Consider the following 12,967-nt stretch of genomic DNA (forward strand, 5'->3'; position numbering starts at 1 on the left):
GATCATTTTGCACCCATGATATGCCAAAAGCTATCAACACCCGACACCAGAGACTCCTCTGCTAGAACCACATCTGCGATAAATTTGCGATAACCGCGTAGCAGAGGTTCTCCTGTATGTTTATTAGGTTCCAGGAAATAGAAAAAAACCAAATTCTGGCCTCACCTTCAATTCTACACCTTCTGCACCCTACACCTTCTATACCTACAGCTTCTGGACCTTCATTCTACACCTTCAAGTTCTTCCTCCTCCCTCTTTAAAGAGTTGTTTCTGTTAGGAAAAACACAAAGAACACCGGGAGTTAGTTGTGGAATTTATTTGCAAAGATGCTTCCAACGCGTTGTACAAGTCAACAATGTCGGCAACCGCTTATATAGTATATATATTTATTTATATTACTATAGCGGCGCGAGAGTGCACCGCTTATCTCTTTGTATAAACATTTCGAACAATGTCCGAGTACGGCCTTCGCAAAATAGGTATACTAGAAAACAACAGATACGAACGAGAGTCGTGGGGAAAAAAACCATAGATAGATAAAGAAAGAGTCCTCGGCAGGAATTGCGCCCCGCGCTTTTTCACTGCCAAGTCCTGGAATGTCTCTGGGTTTCTTCGACGGCGGCCGCGACACGCAATCTTCTTTTCTATAACGTGATCACGGGAGCCGATCGATCGTCGGTTAGCACCTTCTTCAGCTTGACGGATGAGAAGACGTTGTCCCTAACGGTGACCGGGAGAAGGAGAAAAGAGATAGCAAAGTAGGACGTTAAAAAATTTCTCAGGACACTTCACTTTTATTACCCGCTTTGAATGTAAAAGCCGGGCGTATTATTGGTATGGCTACATTTTACGTAAAAGTCCCCACGTCGACACTGCAGCCACGATATTTTATCATCCTTAGTTCACCTTAATTTGCATTAATTCACCTTAATCCAATTCAACACATTTAAAAAACAATATTCGGAGCTAATTCACATTAATTCATCTCAATCCATCTCACTTCGCAATAATCCCACATTACTTGCCTTAAGCTATTTTAATCAACTTTATATCCATCTTAACTCATCTTAATCCACCTAAATCCACCATAATCTACCTGAATCCGCCTTAGTTATTCTGATCCACCCTAATCTCACCTTACTAATCATTACTATCAGTCACTAATTGATTATTATTCCATTCTAATTCATTCTATTCCACCTTAATTTGTCCTAGTTAATCTTAATCAACTGTAATGCATCTTATTTTACAGTAACCCATTTTAAGGATCATTACAATCTATGACTAATTAATTTTTAATCAACTTCGGTAATCATTATCACCTTATACACACGGCTGCCATGCTCTGATTCCCCTCTGGCCTTCATTTTGTTCATGCATCACTCGTCTAGACGTCGGGGTAATTCGAGGCCAAACTTCCATTGAGGCATAAAAGGCTTTCCCATAAATAAAACGGCGATGGCGTCGAAAGCACGCCATTACGTGCGCCAATATTTCGGTGGCGCAATTTCCATATACTATGCACGCGCGAGCTCTCGCTTAAAACTGCTGAGAAACCTACGATTTAGGTACGTTGGCGCAACGCACATGGACCGAAGACGTCTTTATAACAGTGACAAAGCTCGGGGGTGATGATGAAGGAGCGATGACCGCTCCTGTGTGAACTGATCAAACTTCTAGCTTACGAGGTAAGCCTGCGTACGCAGTGCAACCGTTGGGTTATTTGTAACGATAAGAAAAGAGTAAAAAAATGAAGGACCAGATCTTCCAGCTGGTGCACCAACCATGCCTCCTCAAGTAGTCAAAATAAAAGAATATCAAAGACAGCAGAAACAGCGCAATTGACGGGGCAAGGAAGGACACCAGGGCGATGTTGTCCTTCCTTGTGCCGTCCTGTTGTCCTTATTTTTCCCGTCCATAGCGCTGTTTCTGCTGTCTTTGAAGATGCACCAACACGACCAAATTTCTGCTTTGATGCAAAACAATACCGCTTTCGCAAGAACAAGAGGCCTGTGGCGCCAAAATTCAAACCCGCATGCACTTCCCGGATAGAAGTGCACGGTTATAAGCGTGAACTTTTGAGATGTGTTTTTAAGTGGCTACCTGGGCTGCTCTTCCTGTTCCTCGTCCTCCTCGCGCACGCTGTCCTGGGCGGTGACCGCCCTGGCGTCGGCTGACGACGCCGTGGCACCCGACGCCGCCACCGCCGTCGACGTCGCCGACGTTGCTGACGTTCCAGCGGCGGCGGCGGCGCTGCTCTCGTTTCCAAATCCGCTGTCGCTGCTCCCATGGTGGAGCAGGCTTCCCGAAGGCGGCAACGTCGGCGGCGGCAGCAGCGGGAACGGGCACGGCGACGTCATGGAGCGGCGCGGGGGCCTCAGGGCTCCCGCCACCGGGAGGTGCCGGTACATGGGGTGGATGGTGGCGGGGGCGGTGGCGGGGGAGGAGGCGGAGGGGGTGGCACCGACGCCGCTGGCACCGGAGGGGACTCCCGTGGCCGAGGAGGCTGCCGAAGAGAGCTTCTTTAAAAATAAATCATCTAGATCTAACTGTTTCAGCAGTGAATTCTCCTTATAGCAAACTTGCATTATTTGAATTCTACCTTTATTTGAAGTGCTGCACTGCTGAAAAAGTAAATCATCCGAGATTTTAGCGAAGTACAGTATTTGTCAAAATTTCCTAGGCCATGCCAAACGTGTGCGGGCCACAAAAAATCCACAGCAAAATCTTAACATTTAACTGTGACCCCATTATTATATGGAAGTATAATAGAAAGCTGTTTTCTTTAGCTTTTTGGCATAAACCATTTCATCCTCGGACTATAAGTAACCTTCTACTTTGAATACTTTTGCGGCCAATACATTTTTGGCTTGGCGAAGAAAATTTTGACCAAGACTGTACCTCTTATAGCAAATTCAGGCTTCGTTATAACGAGGATTTGTTATATATCAAATTAATTTTTATTTCGAAAAGCTCCAGTCACAGTTATTTCGGAAGTGATCCCTCTGGTGTTATTCCGTGTAGTGCAAAGTAAGTTCCTACGGCTAATGCTGGGGCGAAAGCTTGCCGTGCGCAAAGTTTCAAAGTTAATCACTCTTTTGTTTCAGGTTCTTAAGTAAGTGAAACTATAAGATTGATATGTATGGGCAAAAAAGTGACAACAAATTACACAATAGCTATTCAGAGTTATGAATAGTAGAGTATTCCCTCGTTAACTTAACTTGAAGTCTGTAAAATTCGGTTAAAATTTCGAGATAAGCGGAGTTTCGAGTTAAGACAAATGCCGAAAATTTATGGCGTGCTCACTTAAATAAGTGCTAGTGTTGGTGACAAAAGCTACACTGCACAGGGGACTTTTTAATAAAAGTAAAACAATTCGCAGGAAAAACACATTTTATTATTTCGTAAGAAATAATTGCGGGATGCTCGCCTATTTAGCGTTCGCATCCGGTCCAAGAAAACAGTTCCCGAGCTGCTCTATGAATCGCATCAATTGTTGGTAGCCACCGCTACATTATACTTTGTTGCGAAGTATAAGCGCAGAATGTTTATTATTTATTCCGTTATAGGCACTTCTGGAGGGTCGTCGACGTCCGCATGATCTGCTGCGGCGCCCACAGCTCTCTTAACAATGTAGGCGTCGGGCAGCATTTCGGTAAGGCGGACATCGGCCTCGTACAGCGTAAATTTGCCGTTCACTACCACGCTCAGCGCATAGTGGGATCTAAGTGCTAGAACTGAGACCTTATCAGCTGTCAGTAGCGGACTTCGCCTTGTGTCTTATCTGTCAACATTTCAAGGTAACCGTGGTACACGTAAAAATGGTTCGCGATAAAGTGGGTAGATAGATAGAGCCTATGAGAGAGAGAGAGAGAGAGAGAGAGAGAGAGAGAGAGAGAGAGAGAGAGAGAGAGAGAGAGAGAGAGAGAGAGAGAGAGAGAAACTTTATTTTGAAGCCTGTGTCCAAAGGACGGCTCGGCTTCTTGGTTAGGTTACAGCGACTATAGTCCTGGCTATCTATAGTCCTGGCGTGTTGTTAACGTGGTGCACCAGCGTGGTTCAATAGAGCTCTTCAAGTTCCTTAGGAGGTGTGACCCATGCCTCCCAGCAAGTAGGGCGCTTTGCGGCAGGAATTGGTTGCAGCGAAGATCTCAGGGCTCTTTGTATGTTTGGGCATGTCTAGAGGGTGTGTTGAGGTAAATTCACGGCGGGAAAATGTTTTGACTTAACGGATATTTCGAGATATCCGCGTTTTTTAGTTTACGCGGTATTACTGTACTTTCAAAGTGTTCATATTAAGATCGACTCCCTGCATTGTGCGAAATTAGTACTTTGCAATGAATTTAATACGTAACTGAGCGGTCCGAATTTTGAGCGAGACAGCTGGTCGCGTCTCGAGGCATTGAGTATTCAAGCACTAAAAATTCAGACAGGGGTCGAACGAGACATAAACAAGCGCTCTAGGCCCCTGTATGATTGTTTGTGCTTGAAATTCGTACAATGGATTTCCAACTAGCTCGAACCCGCATAGTGTATATCGCCTTATAGATCATAGGCAAGTATTCCGACGCCCTTCGGATTTGGTAGAGCGTTCAGATCATACTTTGAAGACAAACGTAGGAAACGTAATCTGTACACGCGCCGATGGAGAATCATCTCAAGTGTTTTCCCCCATTTTTCTCGCAAACCGGAAGTGGCGCACCTGCTGAGGAGACTCCGGAAGAGGACGATCCTCCTTCGGCTCCTCTTCCTCCTCTTCCGGGAGAACTGGCGGCCGGAAGTAGATTGGGTTGTAGCCCTCGATGATGGAGCTCGCCGGGCCCGTCCTCGACACCGGACTCCAGCTGTAGCGGGAAGGACGGCTGCGCCGCACAACACGGCGGGCCCCCGCGGGGAGGGAGTGGTGCCGGCGCCGTGTTACCCGTCGGCAAGACACAGACATTTACACCACACACTGGTAGCCATGCCTCGTAATTCAAAGTATCATAAAAAATGAAGAAAGCTCACAGTAACGAGTAAGAATTGAAGCTAGCGAAGCTGTACGCGACTACCACGACCATGGAGACTACCACGACCAGGGAGACTGACGTGTTAACATTCGTATGGGACTTACTATTTTATGAACCATGACTTAAAACCATCGTGCACCAATACGAAAAGCTTTACAGATTCATATCAATGCTTCAAACGGCCTAGTTTGCTTATTGGAGATATATGTCACTTCTGTGTAGAAACAAAAAAATAAAACTCTTCCTTGCTTGACAGCTAGCACTATTTAGCGAAAACTGGAGAAACTAAAATGTGTTTCTGGTTTTTTTTTTTATTTGAGTAAAGAAGAGACATATTGGGAACAATTCTATGAATTTGTAAAATTTTTCGTATCGGCACACGAAGCTTTTTTAAGACCGTAAATCATGGATTAGTTAAGTCCTATAGGAATGTGATCAGGTGGGTGGCCCTTAAGACCACGATTGCAGCCGCTTTGCTTCTTCTTCGCTGCCCCAACGACCTTTACTCCATCACTGTTGCTATAAGTGTGAGCTTCCTTTATTTCTTTTGGGAGTGGTAATCATTGGACATCACCTCGGAGGGGCGTACGCTACGACGTGTCTTTCTCGTTCCGAGGAAGTCTTGCCACGATTACGGCGAACGCTGGAGTTTTTTATTTTTTTTTGCCAATCTTAGCCAATCATCCTAAGTCAGTACGCTTGGATTGACAACGTGCGCAGGGTACGCTTGTCGGTCGTTCCGAGGCACGCACACATGAGCGCTGAACATTTTCTTGGTTTTGCTGACTGCTGGGCGGTTGCCGCGAGGCACGAGCTGACGTGCGCGCGCTCGGCGTTTTCTTCGTATTTTTAACTGCGGACACGCAAAATAACAATTTGCTAAACAACGTCGCTGTTAAAACCAAATGCGACTTAGTTTTATTTTAAATAGCCTTCCTTTCTCAACCCCCTCACCTCTAATCCAGCCCCAAAGGCCGTTCTTTTCAGCAAAAAGGTAGCGAAATATAAATATGCAAGACTTGTAAATTTAACCGTAGAAGTCGATGCGTCTCTCAAAAAGGGCAGACACTGCGGCTTTCGTACCCCACTGGGACACACGTAACCGCAAAGGGTAGAGAAGCACCTGGGGTCGCGCTGTACCTATAAATTTAATGTCGTGCTTAAAAGCTAATCCCTACAGCAGAGCATAGAACCACAGAAGGAAACCTCATAGAGAATGGCTGCAAAATGCTGAAGCATTAAGCGCGGAGTGGACGTTACCTCGCTATTCGCTAAAATTAGCGCTGCGATGAGGAGTGTGATAGTTATCCCCTCATCATGAATGATCAGCCCGCTCGTAATATGCGTGCGGAGTGTTAGGAGCATAGTGGTCAGTGCGCTGTTACTCTTCAGGACAGAGAGACGGACTGTTAAGATTGAAGATAAAATAAAAGAAATGTGGAAGTTCCTGTTGTGCAAAGATTGCATGAGGGCTATCTACTTGAACAATATTGCCCCTAATTTAACCATTCAGTACTTCCATCCTTCAGGTGTCTACTGGAATGCGCTGTTTCCTGTAATTATTCCCTAGTCTGGATAACTATTGAGTCCTACGATTTACCCCTAGTTCACCATGATTGCCTAGTCATGATAAGTGATGAGAGAACACTTATAATCGTATTGCATGCTATATGCCTGTCTCAGAGCGAAAATGTGCTCGCAGGTACCTACGACGGGGCCTTACGAAACATCGTCACTACCGTGACTCTACAGGGAACAAGTGACTTCCTCTCCTCATGAGAAGCCTGTTAATTCTAAGGTGTGTGAGGAGACAGAGGGCAGCGAAAGCGTAGCGATGGTGCTGTTCATAATATGGTACTACAAACCAACAGACAGCGGAGTAGAATTAAGTTCCCCTGTGGCTTATGTAGGGAGATTGTCGCTGTCATAACCGTAGAAAATCACGTTAGTTCTATGGGGGCGTACGGGAGGCAAAACATCTGCTTACATTCGGACGTACATTTCCACTGTGTGATGAAAACAGCGCTCAAGCAGGGTGCACAGATGAGAACCTACCACACCCAGCGCTCGGGCCGTCGGCACACTTGGCAGTGGGGCCGTCGGGACGCCCAGCGCTGGGGTCCTCCTCACTAAGACCCGTAAGATCATCTGGCATCGCGGTTTTTCTCTTTGCAGTACACAGCAAGCGAGCAAGCTAGCGAAGAAAGAAAGTGAGAGAGGAAAGAGGTAGAGAAAAAAAGAAAGGCCAAGCGGCTCACAGCGTCAGCAAAGCTGGACAGTGGTCGGCGAGGAGCGGGGCCCGGAGGTAGCAGGAAATCGCTGGCCAAGTAGCTGCTGCGGGGCCGCCAGCGACCCAGCCCGGACGAGCCGCCCGAGGACTCGGACGAAGAGGACGGCACGGCCGCTGAGCTGTCCGAGCCGCTAAGCGAGGCACGGGGAAATGGGGGATGGGGAGCAGCGCGTAAGCATCTGCAGCGCACTGGCCCTTTAATCATTAATCCTGGCCCAAACTGGCCCAGTTGTGTACACCGCGGAATTGTATTTTTTTGTATAGTAAGCTTTTTCGACGCGTTCAGCACCCAGGATATTAAGTTTAGTTCCCTGTACAGCGTAGTAAAGTATAAGCTGCTTGTTAGCAACCGCTTTTTTCTACTGGCCCAGTTACATGAACTATGTGTCCCAGTTCTACTCAATGCAAGATTACCTTTTTGTATACTGGACCCTTTGGATGCACTCAACATTGGTAATGCGTTGAGCGTCATCCGGTCTAATCGCCTTATTATGCAGCCACGTTTTCTTTCACAACTGGCCTGGTTACAAGAGCCAATTTTCTTAGTTTTACACACTGCTAAGTAGCACTTGTGTATGTCGGAATTCTAAACTTGTCCAGAATCGCGGATACGAAGTTTAGTCACGTGTCCAGCGTCACTCAGCATAGATTACTCGCGACGGAACCACTTCTCAACTGGCCCAGTTACATGAACCCATTGGCCCAATTTAAAAAAAAAAATCCTGATTGCATATATTTGTATGCCGGATGTATTTGCGTGCATTCAGCGTCCGAATACCAAGATTAGTCACGTGTTCAGCGTTATAAAGTTTCATCTTCATTGAAACGCAACCTTAATTTGTTTCGCTGATTTTAGTACCTCGAGGGGGAACCGGCTATCCTAGTTTAATATCCTGCCGGATTAGATACCTTGTACACTGGACATCCTCCTATTCACTTGAGCTTCTAAAAAACTGAGTTTCGTCCTGCGTCTTGCACCATAATTGTCTACAGCTCTTCTATCGCGTCGGTGCCGTCTTTGGTAGCTTTAAATGCACCAAGGCCAAGCCAACTGGCCCACTGTTTTCCGCTTCTATGGAGTGCGTGCCTTTAACACAAGACATCTTAGTACTTGTAGAACTTTTCGGCCGCGAAGTTATGCCATGCGTGCAGCGCCACCTAGTCTAGTCCTCGCTTTACATTTCACTGGTTTTTACTACTTCGAGCATAAAACAACTGGCCCAGACTTCCTCATTTTTTACTATCTATCTTGTTTAGATGGACGTTGTGTAGCAAAAAGCCGGTGCAGTACTGTCAACGCTAGTTTTAGCGCGCAGGAAGCCCCCAAGCATAAGGCAGGCGAAAGAAAACAGACGCCCATTTCTACAACCAGCATGTTTCTCGAGGTATATTTGGCTACGTACATACCGGACTATCATAAAAGCCAATTTGATCACATGTCAGCGCACTGCCGTAAGTCCAAATTTTGCTATTCCGGAACTTATGTTACATATGTTTGTACGAAACCATACGGATCTCTGTTCAAACCGAACCAGTCTGGCAGACCGACAGGGGCTGAAAGCTATGGGCGCGTTTTTATAAAAGAGTAGTTACACTCGGGGTTTCGCAGATAATTAAGAGACGATTGCGCTAACGCACGATTCACTGCAGCAGAATAGCCCGCATTGCGCATTTGTTTTATGATTTTTGCGTAACGCCGAAAATAGCCTCCAAGACCTCGTTAGCTCACGCCTATCTACCCGCCGTTTAACTAAAAAAAGGGAGAAATAATTTATTTTTCAAGCTCATATAACTAAAAATTTCAATGTGATTAATCATGTAAACCTTCTTGTTCGTTCGGGGGTGGGAAAGTTTCTACCATGTTCCAGAATAATCCTGCGGGTTAGGTTAAAAGATTAAGGGATAGGTTAGAGCTAGTTGGCGTCTGCACTGAACGTACACTTGCGGAAAAAAAGGACGACAACAGGAAACAATTTGCATTGAGGATGAGCTCTGAGCTGTGTATTTCTCCTGCTGTCACCGCGTATTTTTGTGCAAGCGAACGTACAGCAGGCGAAAAAAAAAATTCGCAGAAGACGGATAGAGCTAGTTGCTAGGGGCTCACTGGTTTCTCAATACCGGGCATGAACAACGTAGAAACAAGGACGGCACTGGAGGGAGCCATTGCTACAACGCTCACGTCGGCTCCCCTGCTTCGAAGCCTAATTTAAGCGCTTCTAACACGGATCGAGCAAATGAGCAGCTTATGTTAAGCAAAGCCCGTGGCTCGTGAAGCTTATGGAAAAGTGCTGTGGCGCCTTCTATTGGCAAGCGTGTACACAGTGGGGGCAAAACAAATACTACGGGTGAGAACATGTTAAAAATAGGCGGAGGATTTGCGGTTGCAGACAAGGCGGGCGTGAGAGATTTCTAGAACAGGAATTAAATACGACACAAGACCAATTTATTTACGCTTGCGTTTGTTTGTTGTCGTCTTCAGAACCGCAGATTCTGCTTCCTTTTGGCTGTTTTCTTGTCTGTCGGGTAATGTATACGTCGTTGGGCTCATTTATTATTTGCGTTTGTGGTGGTTTACAGCGTCGTGCTTTCGAGACTTAGGTTCGTTATTTTTGCTTTCATTGATCTGCATGTTGAAACATATCTTTTCATTAACACATACTTATTATCTGCGGCGAGGCTCGAAATAACGATTCTAATGCTCTTTCGTGCCTTTAACCATAAACTGTACCGCGGAAGAGCCAGTTTTAGGACGGGGCCTGATCTAGTGGAACCTGTTAGTAGAGAATGGGTTAGGGCTAGTTAGTATCAGTGATCCATGGATTCGTTTAGCGCAAAACAAAAGCAGGCAACCCCAGAGAACGCCCGTGTCCATAACATCGCACTGTGGTTGTCTGCTTTAATTTTGCGCTAAGCGGAGCTACGGCAACTAGTTTTTCTGTAATATTTTCATCCGCCACTACGCGGAGGCTTTCGTGTTGCTACCTATAGTTTTTATGACTGCAGTTAGTAGTGAAGGTCAAACAGAAAAACGACCTATTTTACCTGATGAAGCTGTCGAAGTCCGACGCATCCCCGGGGTCGTGGGGTTCCGTGTAAGCGATTGGAAACCAGCCGCACCTGTGACCCCAAAACAAAGTCATTTTGTGAATTTGCTCGTGGACATAGCATGAAAGGTAGCACAAAAGTAGCAGAGGCAGTCGATAACTCATCTTCAGGGCGTTATAGCAGAGCGAACGACCGGTACCGGTACGGTACCCAATAAGCGACCGGCGCCACTTCGCCTGGGAAGAGGCAACTCTTCTGCGCATGCGCTGGTGCGCCGCTCGTGTGACGGGCGCGTTACCGGGAGCGCTTTTCAGCGCTACTATAGCTCTCTTCTATCCGTAATACATCATTAATATAACAGTAACATAGTAATACCGTAATGATGAGCATATCGGTAACCCACACAAACCTTGGGGAGGGTGAAAGTGACGATGAATAAACCTTACGTTTAAGCCGCGAGGGTGGCCACCAGAAAGAGTGGGATGGTCCCATTCTGCTAAGAATTGCCCATTTCTGTACTTACACGAAGAAGCAAGGTAATATATAAAAAAAACAAAAAACGCATGCAAAAACGCGTACACGTTAAGATGGCGTTTCTGAGTTTCCCGGACAATCCAACCTTCTGTGTTACACAATGCCATTAGAAGAAAATGCTCACCCGAGAAAATCGTTAATGCCTGATTTCGCCTACGAGGGCCCGGTTGGCTTCGCGAACCGTATGTCACGCGCTGTGCCAGCATTTCCTTATTAATGTGGGCTTGGAAAGAAAACCAAGCTTATTCACGACAGCCGATTGCAGAATCGAAAAAAGAAAACAAGACGCTCATTCTGCCGGTTAAAGCGCCACAATGTCATAGCCGTTACACGCTCGCACAATCCTGTTTACGCTGCAGATTGCACAAAATTGTCCACTTTCTAATCACTCCAGCTCAACTTTTGCCTGCGAGCTGCAGCGCGCCTACTGCGAGATTGTGGCGTCATTCAGGTGTGGGAGAGAGCAGTGACCACCTCGAGAAACCAGAAGGCTCGGGTTTCTCGAGCCCCGACTGCGGCCAGGTTCCCGGGCTACTTGTATTGAGAAACTCCAGTCCCCGGAGAAATTGCCTCAATCAAAACACCGTTACGGTCTGTTTCTTCTCCTTCTCGACCATAGAGCTGCATACTAATATACACTAGAGGGAAACCTGGCGCCACTGTCTAGGGGAGCCGCGCTTCAGCGAGCGTTCCGTCATGTACCGGGCAGGCACGTTCCACCTGTCCTAGGCATGGCTCACGAACAGGCTGAAAAGTTGCCTCTGGCTGCAAAAATGCAACAATATTACTGCGGAAGATTAATAGAATTTATTTTATTCTGATAAAATTAAACCTCCAGGAAGATCTATTTGTCAGGGAATATTTAGAAGCTTCGTGCAAGATAAACAAAAAAAATGATGTTACCCGTTTTTATTGATTTTGGCTTCAAGGCGAAATATAAGCCATGTGGCTAAGCAAGCCAAGGAGGCGAGGAACGTCGCCAGTTGCAATGGCGCCGCCCACGGCGGCCCGCGAATGCAGCGCCAGATTTCCCTCTAGTATATATTAGTATGAAACTCTATGTTATCGACGAGTTCGGGCAGTTGCGAGAGCACTAGAGGTCACTGGAATCCATCCTCTTGTCGCCTCTCCCCGTCACCCATAGCGCCCTACGCTTCATTCATTCATTCATTCATTCATTCATTCATTCATTCATTCATTCATTCATTCATTCATTCATTCATTCATCATCATCATAATCATTCATCATCATCATCATCAGCCTGCCTACAGCCACTGTAGGGCAAAGGACTCTCCCGCAGATCTCCAATTATCTCGGTCCTGTGCTAAAAGCAACCAATTTATAAACGCAAACTTCTTGATCTCATCTGCCCGCCTAATTTTCTGGCCTACGCATACCCCCCATTTTCTGACGGAATTAAAGTTTCTATCCATTCATCGTCTTCTTCCCTCTGGGCTGCCGGTCGTGAGGGAGTACAGTGATTAAATAAAGGTCACCTGTTGTTCCGGAGGTTGACGCCGTACTGCCAGCCCTTGTTACGGCTGCCCACGAGCGCGATCAGGTCCCCCTCGTGGAAGCTCAGCTGGTGCTCCCCGCTGGACAGGTAGGCGTACAGGGCCCGGACCCGGGGCCGATCTCCTCCGGAGACGCCCACCGCCACGCCTCCGAGACCCAGGGGGCTCCCGCCGTTGCGCCCTGGGCTCACTGCGTCGTGGAAAGCGACACTGTCTTGAGGCAGACCCAGTGATTCCTTCTACCTCCCGTCTGAAGGCATTAGGTGTCGGCGACATTACGTTCCCACGTTGGTACAAGCTATGCCCTTTCTGTAGGCACACTGCGCCGTTTATTGGTTTGCAATGAACACTCATACAGTCGAAACTCGTTATAACATAGTAGTATCAGGAAAGTAATTTAGTTCGTTATATACGACATTCGTTGTAACCGTAGAGCTAAAAAACCTGTTTTAACCAATCGGTAATCTGGCTCCTGCAAAAATCGTTTATTTAAAAACGCATTATTTTAATCTTCGACCCTATAAAATACAAGGAAACCCTTATCTTTCTCCTTGTGGCATTTCAAGCTCAATGA

At 46.6% G+C, this 12,967-nt stretch overlaps 1 protein-coding gene across 2 annotated transcripts in view; it reads right to left on the bottom strand.

Annotated features, from left to right (window-relative positions):
- Nucleotides 1-300: 300 nt before the first annotated feature.
- Irsp53 (Insulin receptor substrate 53 kDa) overlaps nt 301-12,967 on the bottom strand; it is a 143,654-nt gene continuing 130,987 nt past the window's right edge. Inside the window, exons 11-16 of one of the 2 annotated variants that reach the window (XM_077670672.1) lie at nt 12,376-12,583; nt 10,342-10,416; nt 7,268-7,430; nt 4,703-4,862; nt 2,104-2,506; nt 301-720 (exon numbers count right to left, since the gene is read on the bottom strand). In XM_077670672.1, the coding sequence (XP_077526798.1) occupies nt 645-720; nt 2,104-2,506; nt 4,703-4,862; nt 7,268-7,430; nt 10,342-10,416; nt 12,376-12,583 (1,085 nt within the window). In that variant the 3' untranslated portion in view covers nt 301-644. Of the gene's footprint in view, nt 721-2,103; nt 2,507-4,702; nt 4,863-7,267; nt 7,431-10,341; nt 10,417-12,375; nt 12,584-12,967 lie in introns of those variants that run through there. The other variant, XM_077670673.1, reaches the window with a different exon arrangement.

Source organism: Haemaphysalis longicornis, unplaced genomic scaffold, assembly GCF_048455015.1.
Source record: "Haemaphysalis longicornis isolate Haplotype H1 unplaced genomic scaffold, Haemaphysalis longicornis Haplotype H1 scaffold_5, whole genome shotgun sequence".
Lineage (NCBI taxonomy): Eukaryota > Metazoa > Arthropoda > Arachnida > Ixodida > Ixodidae > Haemaphysalis > Haemaphysalis longicornis.